Below are 22,986 nucleotides of genomic sequence, written 5' to 3'. Positions count from 1 at the left end.
CTCCTTCCATGGGGCCTTGGCTGAAGCAAGGGCAGGCATACCTGTGGTCACATGCTGGACAGCACGCAAGTCTGGGTCAAGCCCTAGCCTTATCATTTATGCGCCAGCTGTCTAAATCTGTTTCCCATCTGCACTAACGCAGTCACTCCTACTTCATGTTATTCTGGGGGCCAATGAGGTGGTGGTAAGGCACTAGCCCTAGAACCTGGCACATGATGATGTTCTGGGAGTGAAAGCTAAACCTACTGGAACCTTAACCCAGCCCACTGGCCCTTCCAGTTAGCCAGAAGCTCGCACAGGGCAAGGATGGTGTTGCAGTCCGGTTCGCATTGCTGGTAGAAATCACCCAACCAAGAGTAGCTTCTGGGAAAAAGAGGTTTATTTTGCCTTACAGGCTCAAGGGGAAGCTTCACGATGGCAGGGGAAAACGATGGCATGAGCAGAGGGTGGACATCACCCCCTGGCCAACAGAAGATGGACCACAGCAACAGGAGGGTGTGCCAAACACTGGCATGGGGAAACTGGCTATAAAGACCATAAGCCCGCCCCCAACAATACACTCCCTCCAGGAGGCATTAATTCCCAAATATCCATCAGCTGGGAACCTAGCATTCAGAACACCTAAGTTTATGGGGGACACCTGAATCAAACCACCGCAGATGGTGTCAAGTACACCCATGTTCCACAACAGTCAGCCTAGTGCTTGTGTAGTGCTCTACAGGCCTGCATTCTTCTTTCTAGGGTGGGACTTCCAGGAAAGGAAATGCTGAGCCTGATCCTCCAGTAAGACTCTTCCAGATTCAAGGAAATGACAAATCCAACACCAAAGCAGTGGAGGTCCCGGCCTTTGCCTCTTCCTTAAACTCTAACGACGTCTTTCTGCTACAGACCCAGGTGGAGCACTACCTGTGGTATGGCAAGGTAGGACAGCTGGGCCCCGTGGGCAGACCAGCCCCTTGGAGCTGAGCCACTCCCACCCTTGACCCTGTCAGCAAGTCCTTAGAAAGTTCCCGAGAAATCTTCAAAAGAGACACCAACATCCCCCACACTGGGTCTCCCCTAGGAGCCCACTGACAGCCCTGCTCACCCCAGGAGACATGGTACACCAGCATGGAGGCTGGATCAGCCTCTACCCACATGGGCTTGGTGGCTTGTAACAGGCCATGTGCCAACAGGAACAAAAACACACAAGAAATGTTATCAATTTATATTGCATGAGTGCCTTAAAACACACTAAAAGTGTTTATGCAATTGTGTTTACACAAGAGAATTTAAGGCTGGGCATGGTGGCACAAACCTGTAATCCCAGCATTTAAGAGGCTGAGGCAGGACTGTGAGGAAAGAGTGCAGCCTGCATGGGCAATATACTGAGCGCACACTCAATAAGCAAAACAAAAGTGAATAAATAAAGAAAAATAGGGAATGGTGGGGGGCATGGTGGCATGAGCTAGTAGTTCAGTTACTTAGGAGGCCGAGGCAGAAGGATCTCAAGTTCCAGGTCATCCTGGGCTACATAGCAAGATCTTACATTACAAAAATTAAGGAAAAAAAATTAAGGAAGCTGGGCATGGTGGCACACGCCTTTAATCCCAGTACTTGGGAGGCAGAGGTAAGAGGATCCCTGAAGAGTTCAAGGCCACCCTGAGACTACAGAGTGAATTCCAGGTAAGCCTGAGCTACAGTAAGACCCTACCTCAAAAAAAGGGGGTGGGGGCTGGGGAGATGGCTTAGCGGTTAAGGCACTGGACCCAGGTGTTATTCGCCAGGACACATGTAAGCCAGATGCACAAGGTGGCGCATTTGTCTGGAGTTCATTTGCAGTAGCTGGGAGCCATTCTCTCTCTTCCTCTCTCTCTCAGCCTCTTCCTCTCAAATAAATAAAAATAAAAAATATTTTTAAAAATTAAAAATTAGGGCTGGAGAGACGGCTTAGCAGTTAAGCGCTTGCCTGTGAAGCCTAAGGACCCTGGTTCGAGGCTTGGTTCCCCAGGTCCCACGTTAGCCAGATGCACAAGGGGTCACACGCATCTGGAGTTCGTTTGCAGAGACTGGAAGCCCTGGCGCGCCCATTCTCTCTCTCCCTCTATCTGTCTTTCTCTCTGTGTCTGTCGCTCTCAAATAAATAAATAATTTAAAAAAAATTAAAAATTAGCCAGATGTGGTGATGTTACACCTTTAATCCCAGCACTAGGGAGGCTGAGGTAGGAGGATTGCTGTGAGTTTGAGGCCAGCCTGAGACTAATTCCATATCAACCAGGACTATAGAGCAAGACCCTATCTCAAAAAAAAAAAAAAAAAATTAAGGGCTGGAGAGATGGCTTAATGATTGTGGCACTTGCCTGCAAAGCCTAAGAGCCCAGGTTTAATTCTCCAGGTCTCACATAAGCCAGATGCACATGGTGACACATGTGTCTGAAGTTCATTTTTAGTGGCTAGAGGCTCTGTTGCTCCCGTTCATACTCTCTCTTTCTCTGTCGCAGAATAAATTTTTAAAAATTTAAAAATTAGGGCTGGAGAGATGGCTTAGTGGTTAAGCGCTTGTCTCTGAAGCCTAAGGACCCCGGTTCGAGGCTTGATTCTCCAGGACCCATGTAAGCCAGATGCACAAGGTGGTGCATGCATCTGGAGTTCATTTGCAGTGGCTGGAGGCCCTGGTGCGCCCATTCTCTCTCTATCTATCTGCCTCTTTCTCTGTCACTCTCAAATAAAAAATAAACAAAAAAAATTTTAATTTAAAAAATTAGATAGGAGATTTGATAAAGGAAAAAGAAAATTTCTCACCACCACTATGTATTAGCATAGGGAAATACAAGTTAAAACCATTATGGATGCCAGGCATGGTAGCACACACCCTTAATCCCAGCACTCAGGAGGCAGAGGTAAGAGGATCGCCATGAATTTGAGTCCACCCTGAGACTACAGTGTGAATTCCAGGTCAGCCTGACCTAGAGTGAGACCCTGCCTCAAAATACCAAAAAGAAAAAAGAAAAAGAAAGAAAACCATAATGGGATATCACTATGCATCTATTAGAGTTACTAGAAATGTGAGCCAACTAAAACGTGTGCAAGGACGCACTGAGCCTGGAACTTCCCTGCACCATTGGTAGAGCTGCAAATGGTCCAGCTTTCAGAAAACAGTTTGGCAGTTTCTTATACAATTAAACACATGTTTACCATATGATCTAGCAAGCCTACTCCTGAGTATTTGTAGAACTATCAGTAAACAAAAAGCTATACACAAATGTGTATAGTGCCTTCACTCATAATTCTAACTTGGAGGCAAGCCCATTGAAACAAGGATAAACAGAGATATATCCACATACCCACACCAGGGGTACTACCCAGCAATATGAACTACTCATTCTTGCGGCCACTGGGAGAGGCTCCCGTTATGCTGTGAGAGAACTATACCCAAAGGCTAACGAGTTTACTGTCCCACTTATGATAGGACTAATTTAGGCAAAACTACACTATGAAACAGCTTAGTGCTCCTGGGGGGTCAGAGAATCAGATAGCCCCAAGGGATTTTGGAGAAGAGTAATGAGGCAGCTGTTTTATGCCTTCATTATGGTAATAAGGTCTTGTGTTTGTCAAGCCTCATGGAACTGTATCCCAAAGAGTCAATTTAATTGTAACTAACTTTCCTTTCCCTTAAAAAAAAAAAAAAGTTAGCTGGGCGTGGTGGCACATGTCTTGAAATCCTAGCATTCAGGAGGCAGAGGTAGGAGGATCATCATGAGTTCGAGGCCACTCTGAAACTACATAGTGAATTCCAGATCAGCATGGGCCAAAGTGAGACCCTACCTTGAAAAATTGAAAAACAAACAAAGTCAAAACTGGGCACTAGGGCTGAGGATGTAACTCAGCAGTAGAATGCTTGCCTAGTGTGCTCAGGTCCTGGGCTCAATTCCTGATACTAAAAAAAAAAAAAAATTGTGTGCTAAAACTCTAGTTGAAGCTGATTCCTGTCACCATCCACTTGGGTTTCTGAATCCCATCCTGCCAGTCTCCTCTTCTCTCTTACCAGCTCTAGAACAAACCTTCACCAGATCATGAGGTACTGGGGCTCAGTAGCTAACCCTAATTCCAGTCTTGGAAGCTCTGCTTTCCCTGTCAAGGTGTCATGGGTCACTAACATCTGTGCTGTGCTCGTCCACTCAGGGGTCTAGCGGAGATGAGCGAGCCATGGCTAAGGAGCTGGCCGGGCTTCTCTGTGATGGCACTGAGGACACTGTGGCCGAGGGCCAGGAGTCAGCTGAGTTCTGGGACCTACTGGGAGGAAAAACACCCTATGCTAATGACAAAAGGTATGGCAGCCCAGCAGCCCCTCTGCAGCGGTCTCCAGCCTCTGGGCTCACGACCTGCATAAACCCTAAGATGCCTTTCAGTTTACAATCATGGTTTCTATGCAGCTCTGTCCCCTAAATACTGTATTGTAGACTACAGCAGGAGATCTTAGATGTCCAGGCCCGGCTCTTTGAATGTTCTAACAAGACTGGCCGGTTCCTTGTCACTGAGGTCACAGACTTTACCCAGGATGACCTTAACCCAGGTGATGTGATGCTCCTGGACACCTGGGACCAGGTAAGACCCAGCCGCATGGCTCAGAAGAAATGGCTAACAGGTTTAACCTGGTTTAAATTTTTTTTTTTCCTGAGAGAGAGATTGGTGGGCACCAGGGCCTCAGCCACTACAACTGAACTTCAACCATTTATGCCACCTAGTGGGCATGTGTGACCTTGTGCTTGCCTTACCTTTGTACATCTGGCTTACTTGGGATCTGGTGAGTGAAACATGGGTCCTTAGGCTTTGCAGGCAAGTGCCTTGACTGCTAGGCCATCTCTCTAGCCCTTAACCTGGTTTTGCATAATGGCCCTACCCAGAATGAATGTTGGCTATCCTTGACTATCTCCAAGACAAGGAAGGGTTTGTCAGTGGTTACCAAAGAAAAAGCCTGTTTTGTGCCATGATCAGAACAGAATGTTTAAAACTCACCACCTTTAAGCTGGCATAAGAGCACTTGAAAGGTGGAGGCAGGAGGATCTTGCATTTGAGGCCAGCTTGGACTACACAGGAGACCCTATCTCAAAAAGTCAAAACAAGCTGGGCATGGTGGTGCATGCCTTTAATCCCAGCACTCAGGAGGCAGAGGTGGGAAGATCACCACTAGTTCAAAGCCACCCTAAGACTACATAGTGAACTCCAGGTCAGCCTGGGGCAGAGCCAGACCCTGCTCTTCTGCTAGTATTAACCACTACAGAGATTGTGAGTCTTTAGGGGACACAGGAATGGGATGTCTTCAAGGCAACTCCACCTTCACATGCCACTTTGAAACTCAAAGGTTAAGTAGGCATTAATTGGCAAAGAAGGATGGAAAAAGCAAAGGAAGACTCATATCTAAAAGCAAGGCATGGGTGCTATCAAAACAAAAGATAAACTGGCATGGTGGCTCACACCTAGAATCCCAGTACTTGGTGGCTGATGCAAGAGAATTCTGTGAGTTTCAGGCCAGTCTGGCCTGCAGTCAGCCTGTGCTACAAGACCCTACCTCAAAGATACAAACAACAACCATGGGATATTTTTTTATAATCGTGGAAAATGTTAATAAAAATTGAGAAAAAAAATACAAACAACAACAACAAAAGAGTGGAACTCAAACACACATTTAGAAAAATAGAACTCCATTTAGGGGAAGGGCTTGAGGTTCTTAGAGATGACCAAGAGGAGAAGATATTCTGCAAACAATTCAGGAAGATAAAGTTCACAGAGCTCAGGATGAGATACATATTTGAGAGCTACAAGTTATAGCAATTAAAATCACAGATCTTGGGCTGGAGAGATGGCTTAGTGGTTAAGGTGTTTGCCTGCGGAGCCTAAGGACCCAGGTTCAATTCCCCAGAATCCACGTAAGCCAGATGTACAAAGGGCACATGCGCCTGGAGTTCATTTGAGGCGGCTAGAGGCCCTGGCATGCCCATTCTCTGTCTCTCTTCTATCTCACTTAGCTTGCAGATAAATAAATAATTTTTTAAATGAAAAAAGAATCACAGATCTCACGCAGGATCTGGGAAAACCTTTGTCTTTGCTGACTAGATTAGACTGAGAACATCTTCTTTTTAAAAATATAGGGCTGGAGAGATGGCTTAGTGGTTAAGGCGCTTGCCTGTGAAGTCCAATGATGCATGTTCAACTCTCCAGATCCCACGTAAGCCAGATGCACAAGGTCACACACATGCACAAAATGGCACTCGCATCTGGAGGCTGATTACACTGGCTGGAGGTGCTGATGTGCCAATTCTGTCTTTCACACTCTTGTTCTCTTGCATTTAGGAAAAAAAAAAAAAAAAGGCTAGTCTTTGGGCTTGCCTCAAAAATAAATAAATAAATAAATTTATTTGAGAGTAACAGAGAAGGAAACCAACAGAAAAAGAGAATGGGCACACCAGCACCTCTAGCTACTGCAAACAAATTCCTGACACATGCACCACCTTGTGCATCTGGCTTTATATGGGTACTGGGGAATCGAACCTGGGTCCTTTGGCTTTGCAGGCAAGTACCTTTATTGCTAAGCCATCAGGCTCAGAACATTTTCTGAGGCTGCAAATGACCGAGGGGAAATGATCAGTGTATATGACTTAGCACTTAGTCCTTGGCACAAGTGCACTGACAAGTATTAACTCTGTACCGCAGGTGTTCTTGTGGATAGGAGCTGAGGCCAATGTCACAGAGAAGGAGAGAGCTCTTGTGACTGCCCAAGAGTACCTGCACACTCACCCCAGTGGCCGAGACCCCAACACACCAATCCTCATCATCAAGCAAGGGTTTGAACCTCCCACCTTCACAGGCTGGTTCCTGGCCTGGGACCCTCACATTTGGAGTGTAAGAACAGAGTGATTGTGGGGTGGGGAGCAATGTTCTTACTTCCAGGGGGCTCAGATAAAACCAGAACCCATTCCCACTCTGCTTTCTGCCTCTATCTTTTCATTTCTTTTTCCTCACCCCGTAGCAGGGACTCTGGCTAGATCACACAGCTGTCACCTTTCTGGTCTCTCCAGCTATCTTGAGAGTACTGTTTCTCATTTTATAGATGAGGAAGCTAAGAGGAAAAGTTATTAGTCCAAAGTCAAAGGTAGCTAACAGGATGAAGCCAGGTACTTGAATCCTAGTCAATTGTTCCTTAAATCCTGTAGGGAGGATTAAGGAGCACCATCAAACAATGGTGATCATGTTTAAGAACCATAACCTTTCTTCTTCTTCTTCTTCTTTTTTTTTCTCATTTAGCCCTTTCTAATGAACCCAAAAGAGGGAATTTTTTTTTAATTTTTATTTATTTATTTATTTATTTGAGAGCGACAGACACAGAGAGAAAGACAGATAGAGGGAGAGAGAGAGAATGGGCACGCCAGGGCCTCCAGCCACTGCAAACGAACTCCAGACACGTGCGCCCCCTTGTGCATCTGGCTAACGTGGGACCTGGGGAACCGAGCCTCGAACCGGGGTCCTTAGGCTTCACAGGCAAGCGCTTTAACCGCTAAGCCATCTCTCCAGCCCAAAAGAGGGAATTTTTACTTATCCTGAAATGCTTTATGACTGTCTTCCCAGACACACGCTTTTTTTTGTTTTTCAAGGTAGGGTTTTATTCTAGCCCAGGCTGACTTGGAATTCACCATGTAGTCTCAGGGTAGCCTCGAATTCACAGTAATCCTCCTACCTCTGCCTCCCAAGTGCTGGGATTAAAGGTGTGTACCAACACGCCCAGCTGATTGTCCTATTTTGCTTTTCCTAAAAATATACACCTGCCTAAGATGTCACCTATCAGCAAAAGCTCATTTTGTCTTCCCTTTCCTCAGGCAGGAAAATCATATGAACAGTTAAAGGAAGAGCTGGGCGATGCTGCTGCTATCATGAGAATCACCGCTGTGAGTTGAGTTTCCTCGTAGAGAAGCCCCAGACCCAGGGGACACGCACATGCCATGGAGGCAAAGCCTGCAGAGGGCCTGAGTACCCCTCAAGTTGTCTACAGCTTTCTTTTCTTAATTTTTTGTTTTTCGAGGTAGGGTCTCACTCTAGCCCAGGCTGACCTGGAATTCACTATGTAGTCTCAGGTGGCCTTGAACTCACAGCCAAGTGCTGGGATTAAAGGCATGCACCGCCACACCCAGCTTACATGTCTCATTTCTATGCACATGTATGTGTGTGTGTGTGTGTGTGTGTGTGTGCGTGTGCAAGACAGAAGTCAACATCTGGTGTCTTCCTCAATTTCCACGTTATGTTTTATTAAATTTTATCATATGTGCATATGTTTGTGAGCACAGCAGGGTCTCTGCAAACAAACTCCAGACACATGTGCCACTTTGCACCCAGCTTTGTGTGGGTACTGGGGAATCAAACCTGGGCTGGCAAGCTTTGCAAGCAAGCGCCTTTAACTGCTAAGTCATCTCCCTAGTCCCTGTTTTTTACTGTTTTTATTCTGTGTGTGTATATATGCATGGCCCTCAAGCTTTGGCTCTGCTTTTTTTGTTGTTGTTGTCTTCCTAGCCCAGGCTGACCTGCAATTCACTCTGGAGTGCTGGGATTAAAGGTGTGCACCACACCTTTTTTTCTTTTTTTTTGAGAGAAAGAATGGGTGGTACCCCAGGGCCTTCAGCCACTGCAAATGAACTCCAGACGTGTGCAACATTGCGAGCTTGCATCACTGCGCGTCTGGCTTATTTGGACCTGGAGATTCAAACACGAATTCTCAGGTTTTACAGGCAAGCACCTTAATTGCTAAGCCATCTCTCCAGCCTCTTGGCTCTACTTTCTATTGCCATAGACATATTGGGATTTCAGACAATGCACCATTTTGCATCTGGCTTCACATGGGTAATAGAGATTTGAATTCTGGTCAACAGGGTTGAGAAGCAAGCAGCTTTAACTGCTGAGCCATCTCCTAGCCCTTCCACCTTTTGAGACAGGCTCACTCACTGAGCTAGCCAGTTAGTCTGAGGGATCCTCCTAGCTGTGCCTTCTTCAGCACTGGGATTACAGACATGTGCCACCATGACTGGCTTTTACATAGGTGCTGGGGCTCCGAATTCAGTCCCTCATGCTTGCATGATAAACCCTTTACCCACTGAGCCACTTCCCGACTCCCACCCCCTTTTTAAAATATATATTTTATTTATTTATTTGAGAGAAAGAGGCAGAGAGAAAGAGAAAGAAAATGGGCACACCAAGGCTTCCAGCCACTGCAAACGAACTCTAGATGCATGCGCCCCCTTGTGCATCTGGCTAACATGGGTCCTTTGGCTTTGAAGGCAAATGCCTTAGCCACTTAGCCATCTCTCCAGCCCAATTCCCACCCCTTTTGACTTTTTTGTTTTGAAGGTGGGGTCTTATTTTAGCCCAAGCTGACCTGGAACTCACTTTGTATCCCTCCCTCAGTCTCTTGAGTGTTTGGATTAAAGTGTGTGCCACCACACCTAGCTTCTTTTTGGACTTTTGAGATAGGGTTTCAAGTAGCCCAGACTGGCTTCAGATTCTCTATGTACATAAGACTAGCTATGAACTCATGATCCTCTTGCCTCCACCTTCCAAGTGCTGGGTATACAGTAGGTATTCACCACCATAGCTGGTTTAGTTTACTCTGATATTCAAGTTTCTTGTGACTCAGTGGCTGAAGGCACTTGCTTGCAAAGCCTGATGGCCTGAGTTTGGTTCCCCAGTACCCACATAAAGCCAGATGATGCACAAAGTGGTACATGTGTCTGGCATTTGTTTGCAGTGGCAGGAGGCACAAGTGGAGCTCCGAGGCTGGAGAGAGAAAGAGAGAGACAGCTTGGTGGTTAAGGCACTTGCCAGCAAAACCTAATGAACGACCTGGTTCAATTCCCCAGGACCCATGTTAAACCAGATGCATAAAGCGGTGCATGCATCTGGAGTTTGTTTGTAGTAGCTAGGGGGTCTGGTGCACCCATTCTTTCTTTTTCTCTTTCTTTCTGCTTGCAAATAATAAAATATTAGGGGCTGGGGAGTAGAGCTTCTAGCTCGCAAGCAAACAACCCTGTGACATCAGGAATGAATGCACACCACCAGGTTTGCAAACACCTGCCATTGTTGTCTTTTGTGCTCTACAAAGTCAGGTTTCAAAGTTAATGGTGATGTGGTGTCTTTGAATTGAAGTTAAGTATCATTTCGCCAGTGTGGTGGTGAAAGCCTTGAGTCCTAGCACTCAGGAGGCTGAGGTAGGAGGATGGTTATGAATTCAAGACCAGACTGGGGCTAGAGAGTGCATTCCAAGTCAGTCAGAGCTAGCTAGGGTAAGACCCTGTCTCTGGAAAAAGAAAAAGAAAATCCAGAAAAGTAAAATTTTGATCTGAAGACATTTTAAAGATTGGGAATTTAGCACCTAAATAAAATGCCAGTAGAAGGTATGTGATTATAAGCCAGGTGTAGTGATGCAAGCCTTTAATCCCAGCACTTGGTAGGCAGAGGTAGGAAGATCACCATGAGTGAATTCCAGGTCAGCCTGGGGTACAGCAAGACCCTACCTCAAGGAAAGAAAAACAAAAAAGGTGTGGGTATGTGATTGCAATATTTATAAGATACTTAGGACTGGAGTCATAGCTCAGTGGTTGAGTACTTACATAGCATGCACAAGGCCTTAGGTATGTGATTGCAATATTTACAAGATGCTTAGGACTGGAGTCATAGCCAGTGGTTGAGTACTTACAGAGCATGCACAAAGCCTTAGGTACAATTCCTAGCACTGCAAAAATAAATAATAAGTAAATGCACAATACCTAAGAATAGCATATCTGGCTACGTATCTACTAATCTGGCTATAAAGACTCACCTTAGACTTACTGAATCAGCTTTCCCAGATAGTTATGACATGTATCCAAGTTAGGGAACCATTGTTCTGAAAGATAAGTACAAAGAGTGAATGAAGTGGTATAAGCTAAAATATAAATATTTTACACATGCAAAACCTGGATCACATGTCAGTTTTTCCCAATGTGTATACTCTTTCTTATTTAGGACATGAAGAATGCAACCTTCTCCCTGAATTCTGCTAACAGTGAATCAAAATATTACCCTATAGAGGTTCTACTGAAAAGTCAGAATCAGGAGCTACCTGAGGATGTGAACCCTGCCAAAAAAGAGGTGAGGGGCTGAAGGAACCGGGCCTGACAGAAGCAGCACTCTCAGGCAGCTAAAGACCCTAGTATACGGCCTGGAACAGTTCACACGTTCACACACACGGACAACACTCAATGGGCTCCAACTGAGTGACTCAAACAAAAAACTAAGGGCTCCTTGTTTTCTACCTCCCACATGAATTCATCCTCTGTCCACATCCCTTCACCTCTCTGCTGCAAGTCTAGTCATCATGAACTACTGACTCAACTGTGTTAAACACCACCCCCCACATTCTATTCCCCACAGTCATAATTAATAGCCAAAGGGTATCTATTAATTTGTGTGTGTGCACACACGCACACACATGCACATGCATGCCAGGGTTTCTTACTGCTACAAAGGAAAGCCCATCCAGATCCATATGGGAAGCTGGGGAATGGAACTTGGGTTGGCAGGCTTTGCAAGCGCCTTTAACTGCTGAGCCGTCTCCTCAGTCCCAAAGGACATGGAGAGCTACTAGGGTTTATTTTATTTTTCTTTTTGTAGTGCTGGGAAATCAAACACTGGGCCTTCTACATGCTAGGCAAGCAGTCTACTGCTGAACTAGCTCCCCAGCCCTCAAGGGATATTTTATTTATTTGAGAGAGAGAAAGAGGCAGGGAAAGAGAGGGGGAGATCTGGGCACATTAGGGCCTTCAACCTCTGCAAACAAACTCCAGACACATGAGCCACCTTAAACATCTAGCTTACATGGGTCCTAGGGAATTGAACCTGGGTCCTTTGGCTTTGTAGGCAAGTGCCTTAACTGCTAAGTCATCTTTCCGGCCCTCAAGGAATATTTTAAAAGCAGATGACAACTAGTTAAAAATGCATCATATAGCTGGCCATGGTGGCGCACGCCTTTAATCCCAGCATTTGGAAGGCAGAAATAGGAGTATCACAGTGAGTTTGAGACCATCCTGAGACTACATAGTTAATTCCAGGTCAACCTGGCTACAGTGAGACCCTACCTGGGAAGGGGGCAGAGCATCACTCACTTTAATTCTCTAACCTTGAAGAATCTACTGTTCATAACTCATCCATAATATATAATCCATTTACCATCCTTCTGGCAAGAGACTGGGACCACGAGAGTGGTGAACCTAGTCAGCTTCTTCCACATGCCAAAATGGGACTCCACAACCACGAATAATTTAGGTCTGTTACAGCCTTCCTGAGAATTCATTTACCTTCCCCTTCAAGGTAAGTTTACCTAGGCCTCTTGCTTGTGGTGCTAGGGCTCAAACCCAGGACCTCATGCTTGCTAAATCTGCACTGTGCCACAGAAATGTACTTATAGCCCCTAGGACTTCCTCTTGCCCACCCTTCAACTCTGTTGGCATGTTTTCCCTTCTAACTACAAACTTTGTTTTCTCTCTTAGAATTACCTCTCCGAACAGGACTTTGTCACTGTGTTTGGCATCACAAGAGGGCAATTTGTTGCTCTGCCTGGCTGGAAACAGCTCCAGCTAAAGAAAGAAAAGGGACTCTTCTAAAACAAGACAGTGTCTTGCCGGCTTCCAGACCATAGAAGAAAGCAGACAGTGCCAATATGAGCAAGACTTTACCAATTTCTGCCTGACACTCAGCTACGCATACAGATACAATACTCTGAAAAATCACAGCATGTTCTCTTTCCCCTCCCCATTTTCTGGCTTTTGTGGCCATTAGCTAACGCTTTAACAAAAAGCATGAATGTAAAGAAATCAAAAGTACCAAATAAGTAAGCTTAAAATGTTTAACACTATGTCAGGGCCTATATTTGCTTTAAATTTAAGATTGGCATTTCTAAAACCTAGCTTGATGCTGAAAGCATTGGTTATTGCATGTGCTCAAGGTCAAAACCCACATGCCTAGATCCACGATGTGCCAGGGCATTTTTAACTTTTCAAATAAAGGGAGCATCAAAGCAAATGGAGTTCTTTTCAATATCTGGAGTTTCCATGTGCTTTTATGTCATGGTGACAGAGTATTTCAGTACTGGGGAAATAAAGGCCACGCTGGAGCCTGAACAGGCAGAGTGAAGCAAGAGGATAATGAGTTCAAAATTCAATAATAATGAATTCAGAATTTAAAGTCAACCTGAGCAATTTAGAAAGACCCTCTCTCAATTTTTTGTTGTTGTTTTTTGTTTTGGGTTTTTGTTTTTTTTTTTGGTATTTTGTTGTTGTTTGTTTTGTTTTTTTGAGGTAGGGTCTCACTCTAGCCCAGGCTGATCTGGAATTCACTATGTAGTCTCAGGGTAGCCTCAATCTCATGGCAATCCTCCTACCTCTGCCTGCCCAAGTACTGGGATTAAAGGTGTGTGCCACCACGCCAGTATTTTTTTGGTAGTTTGAGAGGTGGGGTCTCACTCTAGCCCAGGCCGACCTAGAATTCACTATGTAGTCTCAGAGTGGCCTCCAACTTAAAGCGATTCTCCCATGTCTGCCTCCCTGAGTGCTGGGATTAAAGGCATGAGCCACCACACTCAGATAAAAATATATATTTTTAAAAAAGCATGCTTCAAGCTGGGCATGGTGGCACACCCCTTTAATCCCAGTACTCGGGAGGCAGAGGTTGGAAGATCACTGTGCATTCAAGGCCACCCTGAAATTACATACTGAATTCTAAGTCAGCCTGGGCTAGAATGAGAACCCACCTCTCAAAAAAAAAAAAAAAAAAGCCGGGCGTGGTGGCGCACGCCTTTAATCCCAGCACTCGGGAAGCAGAGGTAGGAGGATCACCGTGAGTTCGAGGCCACCCTGAGACTACATAGTGAATTCCAGGTCAGCCTGAGCCAGAGTGAGACCCTGCCTTGAAAAACAAAAACAAAAAAAAAAAAAAAAAAAAAGCAAGCTACAAACTACAATGAACCCATATTTTTCAGACAATTAGAAAATCCATGTGACAACAGTAATATAACTTGGGAAGTTCCAGGAAAGGCGTGTATAGCACAAAGTTTCATAAAACAAAAGCAAAATGAGAGTCTTCAGTCACAGAAGGAGCAAAACAGAACATGTGAGTTACAAGCATCAGGGACACCATGATAAACTGAAGACAGGAAACTGTCACTGTTCTCCCAATCACAGCCAGTCACCTTGGTGACACCACCTGCTGTTTCCCAAAGCCTGTCACAAGGAAGACACAAAAAGCCTAAACCCAGTGTTATGCAAACAAAAAAATTTACTTTATTATACAACTATTTAATCACTTTATCCATGAGTATATAATTTCACTATAAACTCAAAAGAAAGCCAAATTCAGGGGCTGAAGAGGCGTAGAAAATGACTTCTTTTTGTAATGATGTCCAAAGCTAAAAATAAATTTCCTCCTCCCTAAAGTCCCAGTAAACTATACAGCCTCAGTTGCCTCTTCATCCTCTCCACATTCAAACCGCACAAAATCCACCACAGACACCCCTTGGGGCTGCACATACTGTCCCAGTGTGATGGAGGGGTCCAGCAGGTATGGCTGAGACAGCATCTTGGTCTCTCCCTCTCCTCCAGGCTCATCATCAAGGGAGCCAACAGAGAGAGGGGCCATGCCCACCACGTGCTGCCCCAGGCGGCGGCCAAGGTCCTTCAGGTTTGTACTCTGCTCAGATGTCTCGCAGATGACCAGGGCCCCATACTTCCCCAGCACCAGGTTGTGGAGTGAAGGGCTGTGCATCGTTCCATGGACATAAGAGCCAACGTAGAAGCCAGATGGCACCTTCACCCAGGCAGCTCGCTTAAGAATCATGTTTTCTCCTAGTTTCCCTATAAGACAGCAAAAACAAAAACCCAACATACCACCAGATTTCGATGACTGCGTTGACACCAACACAGGCACAGAGGGACAGGTGTGGGAGGTAGTGCTTCTGCATTTGCACTCCATCTGCAGTAAGACTGAGAGGCACAATTTTCAGTTTTTGTTTAAAAAGGAAAAGGATCGAAGGCATACCAACTGTGTGCCAGGTACTCTAGTGCTGAAAATAGAAGCTGGGTGTCACAGACACTTCTCAGCTCTGTCTCTTCTGGCTATACAATCATGGATGAGGCTAAATAACATAACCTCATTTACTAACTTATCAAGCCTGAGTTTCCTCGTCTGTAAAACAGAGATGATACTACCTTTCAGGGATACTGGGAGTTTATTACAGTGTTGGGCACACAGGCAGCACTCAGAATCTGGCTGCTACATTAACCTTATGGATAAAGAACTTAAGTAACCCACCCAATAATATATGTGGCAGAGCTGGAATTACAATTCAGACCTGACTCCAAAGCAATGAAGTGATTTTTACCCCAGCAAATTATTGTCCCTCCCAAATATTACCACTCCTGACACATAAAACTGCTGATCACCCACTGTGTTGGGAAATGGTCCATAACAAAAAGCCCCAGAAGCCAGCATGGTGGTACACACCTTTAATCATAGCACTCAGGAGGCAGAGGTAGGAGGACTGCTGTGAGTTCAAGGTTTTTTGAGTTCTACCTCAAAAAACCAAAAGGAAAAAAAGCCCCAGAAAATCCAGAATCCATGTAATCTTACAGTTTTGACTTCCCTTATCAAAAGTAAAAGAACATTTTCACAGCTGAGAAGCAGATTCCAGTATTCTTTTTCTCTCAGGATTCCCTCCCATCAGAAACCCAAATAAGCCAGAAAGTAGGAAGAAATAGGACACTAAACAGAGGGGTCTGGATAAATATGTCTACATTAGTCACAACTACAACTAAAAGTTATAAAGAGGGAGGACCCAGAAATAAAAATAATTTTAAATATACTTCAAAATGTTGAGGCTGGCTGGATGTGGTGGCACACGCCTTTAATCCCAGCACTTAGGAGGCAGAGGTAGGAGGATCACTGTGAGTTTGAGGTCACTCTGAGACTATATAATGAATTCCAGGTTAGCCTTGGCTAGAGTAAAACTTTATCTACCTTGAAAGACCACACATACAAAAAAAGGTTGGGGCTGAGCCAGGAAGATGGCTCAAGAGCTAAGGTGCTTGCCTGCAAAGCCTAATGACACTGGCTCAATTCCTTAGTACCCACGTAATCCAAATGCACAAGATGGCACAATGCATCTGGAGTTCATTTGCAGTGGCTGGAGGCCCTGGTATACTCATTCTATTTGCCTTTCTCTCTCACACACACACTTTCTCAAATAAATAATTTTATTTTAAGGTAGATGATCCTCAATTCTTCTTTTTACCTTTCATCTACTCTTTTCTCTACAGCATATACACAGATGACCCAATGGAAGCCAAAGGGTCATCTCATCTCTGCCTAAGGACACACTTTGGGAAGTTCTTTTTTTGTTTTTTTGTTTTTTTTTTGAGGTAGGGTCTCACTCTACCCCAGGCTGACCTGGAATTCACTATGCAGTCTCAGGGTGGCCTTGAACTCAATAGGATCCTCCTACCTCTGTCTCCCTCAGTGCTAGGAAACACCAAGTTCACACTTTGGTTGATCAAAACAGTAAGGAAGATAATTTTAACTAGTTACGAACTGCTAAACTATGAGAGTTTTGCATATAAATCTAAATTTGAACAAGCCCAGTGTGGTGGCACATACTCTTAATCCCAGCACTTGGGAGGCAAGAAGTTGGAGGATTGCTGTGAGCTCGAGGCCACCCTGAGACTACATAGTGAATTTCAGGTCAGCCTAAGCTAGAACGTGACCCTACCACAAAAATAAATAAATAAATAAATAAAAAGTAAATCTTTCTCTTTTTTTTTTTTGGTTTTTCAAGGTAGCTCAGGCTGACCTGGAATTCACTATGTAGTCTCAGGGTGGACTGAAACTCATGGTGATCCTCCTACCTCTGCCTCCAGAGTGCTGTGATTAAAGGTATGTGCCACCATGCCTGGCTTTTTTTTTTTTTTTTTTTTTTTTTAGTTAGTTAGCTAGTTAGTTAGTTAATAATTTATTCAAGAAAGAGAGAGAGAGAGAATGGGCACACCAGGGCTTCCACCCACTGCAAACAAACTCCAGACACATGGGCTACCTTGAGCATCTGGCTTACATGGGTCCTAGGGAATTGGACTTCGGTCTTTTGGCTTTGCAGGCAAGTGCCTTAACCACTAAGCCATCTCTCCAGGCTGATAACCTAAATTCTTTTAAGGACCTGAACTTCCAGCTTCCCAAACCCTTAGAGATGCTCACCAATTGCTAATGCCAAATGATCCTTGAGAAAGCCTTCTTTGTTTGGCCCAGCTTGAAGCCCAGAAAGCTCAGAGGAGTTCAGGAAGCCCTAAGTGCAAGAGAAAGCAAATGTGAGTCAACTGTACCACTAAAACCATTGAGAGCGGCCATGAATAGTCCATGCCCAAAAAAGTGGCTAGAACAATAAAATATTGGGTTGGAGAAATGGCTCAGTGGTTAAAGGCACTTGCTTGCAAAGCCTGCTAACCTAGGTTTGATTCCTATTACCCCGTAAAGCTAGGCTAAGTGGGTAAAGTAGCACATGCATCTGGAATTGTTCGAAACAGTAAGAGGCCCTGGCATACCCAGTGTATCTCGCCGTCTGACATATACATGCACACAATTTAAAAAAAACAAAAAAAAAACACCTGGGCTGCAGAGATGGCTTAGTGGTTAAGATGCTTGCCTACAAAGCCTAAGGACCCACGTTCAATTCCCCAATACCCATGTAAGCTGGTGGCACATGTGTCTGAAGTTTGTTTGCAGTGGCTGGAGACCCTGGCACACCCATTCTCTATCTGCCTCTTTCTCTCTCACTCTAATAAAATATTTTTTTAAAAAAAGGAGTGGAGACAAAAAAGACTAAGGTGGGGGTGACAAATTCAAATCCAGCATTTTGGAGACAATTCAACTCACTTTACTGTGTGTGGAGAGTTGATCCTTCAGGCTCTGACAATGCAACAAGGTTCCCACAGCTACCTGCTGGACCAACTGTTGGAATTTTAAATTTCTGGAGACAAAATCTGTCTCACAATTTACCTGTGGAAATAATTGGAAATTTATACATGTTGTATATGCTATTTACTTATAATTTCCAAAAGCACCTTATGGTTGAAGAATAAGCCAAGATTGATAGTACAGTGTTAATATTGTAGATTCAAGAGAAATTACTGGCCCCAGTCTTTAAGCTGCAGTTTCTTTTGCTTGAGGCCAGAAACTGAATGCAGACATCTGCTGTGCCACGGAGCTAGCAATAACCTGCATACTCAGAAGAGGATTGCCTAATGTTCTCAAGGGCTCCTCCAACTCCAAACTACTGCTAACAGTTCTGAGACAGGGTCTCATGAAGCTCAGACTGGACTCAAACTTACTATATAGCTGAGGATGATCTCAAACTCCTGATCCTCATGCCTCCACCTCTCAACTGCTGAGATTACAAGTGTAATCACCTGTAATCAGTCTACTAGCTTTAAAATCTACTTGTTTCAGAAAACAAGACTGTTTGGAGCTGGACTGATAGCTTAGCAGTTAAGGCACTTGCTGGCAAAGCCGAAGGACCCAGGTTCAATTCCCCGGTACTCATGTAAAGCAGCTGCATACGATGGCACACATGTCTGGAGTTTGTTTGCAGTGGCTAGAGGTCCTGGCACACCCATTCTCTCTTCCTCAAATATAAATATATATTTTTAATTTTCAAAATAAGACTTTTTACCCCTAGGAGAAATAATCTAGGTTGCTAGGTCATTTCTCATCAACACACATATGCACTTTTACAATTAACCCCCAGCTAATAACTGAGGTGCTGAAAGTTTAACCATCTTGTATGGTTCTCAAACAGAGCTCCTCTTTAAGAATGAAAATTGGGGCCAGATGTGGTGGTGCATGCCTTTAATCCCAGCATGCGGGAGGCAGAGGTAAGAGAATCGCCATGACTTCGAGGCCACCCTGAGACTACATAGTGAATTCCAGGTCAGCCTGAGCTAGAGCAAGAACCTACTTAGGAAAACCCAAAAACGACAACAACAAAAAAAGAATGCAAATGGTGGACTGGAGAGATGGCTTAGCAGTTAAGGTGTGCTTCCCTGGAAAGCCTAAGGACCCAGGTTCAATTCCCCAGAAGCCATGTAAGTCAGATGCACAACGTGGCTCATGCATCTGGAATTCATTTGCAGTGGCTGCCTATATATCGCTTTCTGTCCGCCTCCTCCCCCCTCAAATAAATAAATAAAATATTTTTTAAAAAGAATGCAAATGGTCCTTACACCCCAAGATACAGCTGTTCCTGGTATGTGGAATTAACAACTCACTTCTACTAATACAGATATGTTTCCTTCCTGTAGCAACCCGATCAGGCCTTCTTTAGTCTTCCTCCCATGCAGCTTGGCAGCTTTGCTCCAGCCTTCCTTCTGGGCCTGCTTGTGGAGCCAGACCTCTGCCTACACATGAGAAACAAAAGCGTCACAGAAGTTAGAACTGAATGGTGCTTTAAAATATGCTCAAATCAGACTGGAAAGATTGCTCGGAGGTTAAAGGCACTTGTTTGCAAAGACTTCCACTCTTAAGTTCGATTCTCTAGTACCCACAGAAAGCCAGATGCACAAAGTGGCACATGCATCTGGAGTTTATGTGCAGTGGCTGAAGACCCTGGTGTGCCCATACTTTCTTTTTCTCTCAAATAAATAAAAATGCTTTAAAAATAAAGGTTGGGAGTGGTGGCACAAGCCTTTAATCCCAGCACTTGGGAGGCAGACGTAGGAGGATTGCCATGAGTTCAAGGGCAGCCTGAGACTACACAGTGAATTCCATGTCAGCCTGGACTACAGCGAGACCCTACCTGGCAAAACCACAAAAAATAAAATAAAATATATTCAAATCAAATGATTCTTCCTGTATCTTTGTGGGATGTGGTGGTGCATACCTTTAATTGGGGCGCTTAGGAGGCCCTTGGGGCTAGAGAGCTGGCTCTGAACGTAAAGCCACTTGCTTGCAAAGCCTATGGTCCTGGGTTCAATTCCCTAGCCACCCACATAGAGACAGGTGTTCCTTGCCAGCAAGAAGAAACTCTGGCACAGGTGGACACACACACAAACACATAGGATTTAAAAAAGAAATCCTGGGCTGGAGAAATGACTTAGTGGTGAAGGCACTTGCTTGCCAAGCATAAGGACCCATGTTCTATTCTCCAGATCCCATGTAAGCCAGAGGCACAAAGGTGAGGCAAGTGCAAGGTCGCACGTGTGCATTAGGTGACACATGCCTCTGGAGTTCAACTGCAATGATCTATTTACCGACAATCCAGCACTAAATGCTCAATACAAGGCACTGTAGTAAATGGTGCTTTGGATAACTTTATTCTTCACAAAACCCTATGGGGCCTTTCGTTATAGACAAGAATGACACAACTAAAGGACTGATTAGAATATCCAGCGTTACAGTGTTACTGCGAAGGCGACATAATTTGAGTCCTGGTCGGTCCCACTTCAAAGCTCACAGGACCCCTTGCCACGCCAGTATTCCGTAAATAAGGTTAGCTAACACTGGAATGCTTAGTTAACTGCTTCCAAGCCAGACGAAGCCAAAGGCTGAGGTGTCGCTTAAACTACATTTTCTTCTTTCTAGGGCTCGGCCGGTACGGATCGCCGGTCACTTCTATGCTCCCCGGCGAGACCTCCCCACGGAGAGAGGGCGGCGGGGCCCTAGCTTCCCCCCACCTGCTTAAGATCCCCGCCACACGTCTCCAGAGCTTTCTTGCAGTTTACGAAGGAGTAGCCCGTTTTCCGCCGCAGCTTCATGAGGAGCTCCTTGCCGGAGGAGGAAGGGCAGCAGGGGCCGACGTGGAACGTGCGCCGCAGCGGGGCCGCGGGCAGCAGCAGGGACGCCGCCTGGAGTGAGGGAGGGAGGGAGGGAGAGAGGGATGAGCAGTCGGCTGCAGGCAGGGGCCGGGAGAAGGTGGGCGAGCACAGAGCGGGCGGACACCCCGAGGCTCGGGGCCTGCGGGAGGGACACGGCCGGGGAATGGACTGCCAAGGGACGACGCCCTCGGAGGAAACGTGGAACGGAGCCAAACCAGGTCGGGGGAAGGCTAGAGTGCGCTCAGGAAAGCCGCCGGGAAGGCACCCTCACCGGGCGAGTCCCAATCCGTGCGACCAGGCAGAGGCGCAAGGACTCCAGCAGCGGCATCTCTGCGGCAGCAGTGGACTTCCGCGGACTGGCGCGCCGGTGAGGCGTCAGCCTACGGCGTGGCGGAAGGCCCAAAACTCCCCCAGAGCGCGTCAGAAAAGGATTGTGCCACCTGCTGACAGGAGGGATACACTTGCCACCTTTGCTTGGCTTACCAAAACTACATTTCGTAGTGAAATTACCCCCAACATGTAAACTAAGAGAAACCATCGGATGGGTTGTTAGCAAATGACAATACAAGGGCTGGAGAGATGGCTTAGCAGTTAAGGCGCTTGCCTGCAAAGCCGAAGGACCCAGGTTCGATTCTCCAAGTCCCACAAAGTCAGATGCACAAGATGGCACATGTGACTGGAGTTTGTTTGCAGTGACTAGAGGCCTTGGCGTGCCCATTCTCTCTCTCCCTCTCTCTTTCTCTAATAAATAAATAAAAATAAAATAGCAATACAAGACATGTAGAAAACACTTTATTTCCAATGTAGTTTCACATTTATTATCCATTTATGACTCACAAACTTGTGAGGTAGGTAGATGGGTACAGGAAATTGCCAAAGGTCATCTACACAGGTGGGATAGAGTCACTTAAACAAATTTAATAAATATAGCAAAATATCTGCTTAACACCTGTGTGCCAGGAGCTATGCCAGCCTCAGAGAATTATCCTTAAGGTAATCTAGTCCTTGCCAGACCTAGTGATGCACATCTTTAATCAGCACTCAGGAGGCAGAGGTAGGAGGATCACCATGAGTTCGAGACCACCTTGAGATTACATAGTGAATTCCAGGTCAGCCTGGGCTAGAGTGAAACCCTACCTCAAAAAGAAGCAAACTATAAGCATCAGAAAATATACAAAGTAAGGTAAGGAAGGCCCCTTAAGATGAGAAAACAGTTAATGATTACAGAGGAAAAGAAATCACATCCAAACAAATGGCTCAGGAAAGGAGAAAAAAAAAAAAAACTGTCCCAAGAAATAAGCAAAGAATGAATATTTCCAGACAGGGAATCATCAGAAAGAATGGAATAAGTCAGGAAATCTTGGTATAGATTTAGGGAACAGAGAGTAATTTGAACAGAGTAATTTGTCATTTGGCTAGAAGTTCAATATATGCAGGGACATGAAATAGAAAGGTAATTTGGGATCGCATAGGGGATAGACTGAGTACCAAGCAGAGGAAATTGTTCTTCTGAAGGCAATGGAAGCTAATTAGAGCTGATTCTGTAAGACACAAGAGTTTGAAGAGTGGCTTGGAGGGAAGAGAATGGCAGCAGACAGTCCAGGGACGGCTGTGCGCCTAAGCAGTAGTAAAGACAGCCTTCACCCAAGCTGCCGCAGAGCAACGATGCAAGAAGTGAGGGCAATCAATCTAGGGAGGAAAGACTGACTGACCGAGCTTAAGACAAAGACAAGAGATAAGAACTTAGAACTCAATGTAGAGTTCCACCATGACATCCTGTGGTCAGCTCTTGAACTCTGAAAGGCATGAAGAAGCTACGGCCACAAGTGAGAGGTCTGCTGCTTATATCCAGTTTCAGCGCTGGGAGGACTTGTTCAGTGAGAATCATGGTCCTTCCAGACTCTCCTCTCCAAGCAAGACATAGGAGCTGGAAAGATGGCTCAATGGTTACTGCAAGCCAAAGGACCTAGGTTCAATTCCCCAGGAGCCACATAAACCAGATGCACAGGTGGCTCACACGTCCAGAGTTTGTTTGCAGTGGCTGGAGGCCCTGGTATGCCCATTCTCTCTCTCTCTCTCAAAT

At 45.3% G+C, this 22,986-nt stretch overlaps 2 protein-coding genes across 6 annotated transcripts in view; one reads left to right on the top strand and one right to left on the bottom strand.

Moving 5' to 3' along the window:
• The window catches only part of Avil (advillin), a 28,822-nt gene extending 15,751 nt beyond the window's left edge, over nt 1-13,071 (top strand). The window contains exons 14-20 of the mRNA XM_004650041.2: nt 742-921; nt 4,162-4,307; nt 4,440-4,584; nt 6,691-6,879; nt 7,851-7,919; nt 11,023-11,148; nt 12,546-13,071. Coding sequence (XP_004650098.2) covers nt 742-921; nt 4,162-4,307; nt 4,440-4,584; nt 6,691-6,879; nt 7,851-7,919; nt 11,023-11,148; nt 12,546-12,659 — 969 coding nt within the window. The 3' untranslated portion in view covers nt 12,660-13,071. The remainder of the gene's footprint in view (nt 1-741; nt 922-4,161; nt 4,308-4,439; nt 4,585-6,690; nt 6,880-7,850; nt 7,920-11,022; nt 11,149-12,545) is intronic.
• The window catches only part of LOC101612122 (EEF1A lysine methyltransferase 3), a 33,819-nt gene continuing 11,410 nt past the window's right edge, over nt 578-22,986 (bottom strand). For 2 of the 5 annotated variants that reach the window (XM_045151953.1, XM_045151954.1), the window contains exons 3-7: nt 20,763-20,933; nt 19,359-19,487; nt 17,968-18,090; nt 17,293-17,380; nt 14,311-14,903 (exon numbers count right to left, since the gene is read on the bottom strand). In XM_045151953.1, the coding sequence (XP_045007888.1) occupies nt 14,497-14,903; nt 17,293-17,380; nt 17,968-18,090; nt 19,359-19,487; nt 20,763-20,933 (918 nt within the window). In that variant the 3' untranslated portion in view covers nt 14,311-14,496. Of the gene's footprint in view, nt 907-10,566; nt 10,751-10,837; nt 10,904-14,310; nt 14,904-14,936; nt 15,033-17,292; nt 17,381-17,967; nt 18,091-19,358; nt 19,488-20,762; nt 20,934-21,174; nt 21,276-22,986 lie in introns of those variants that run through there. The other 3 variants (XM_045151955.1, XM_045151957.1, XM_004650506.2) reach the window with 3 other exon arrangements.

This window comes from Jaculus jaculus, chromosome 6 (assembly GCF_020740685.1).
Source record: "Jaculus jaculus isolate mJacJac1 chromosome 6, mJacJac1.mat.Y.cur, whole genome shotgun sequence".
In the NCBI taxonomy this organism is placed as follows: Eukaryota; Metazoa; Chordata; class Mammalia; order Rodentia; family Dipodidae; genus Jaculus; species Jaculus jaculus.
This window is presented reverse-complemented; position numbering and strand designations above follow the sequence as displayed.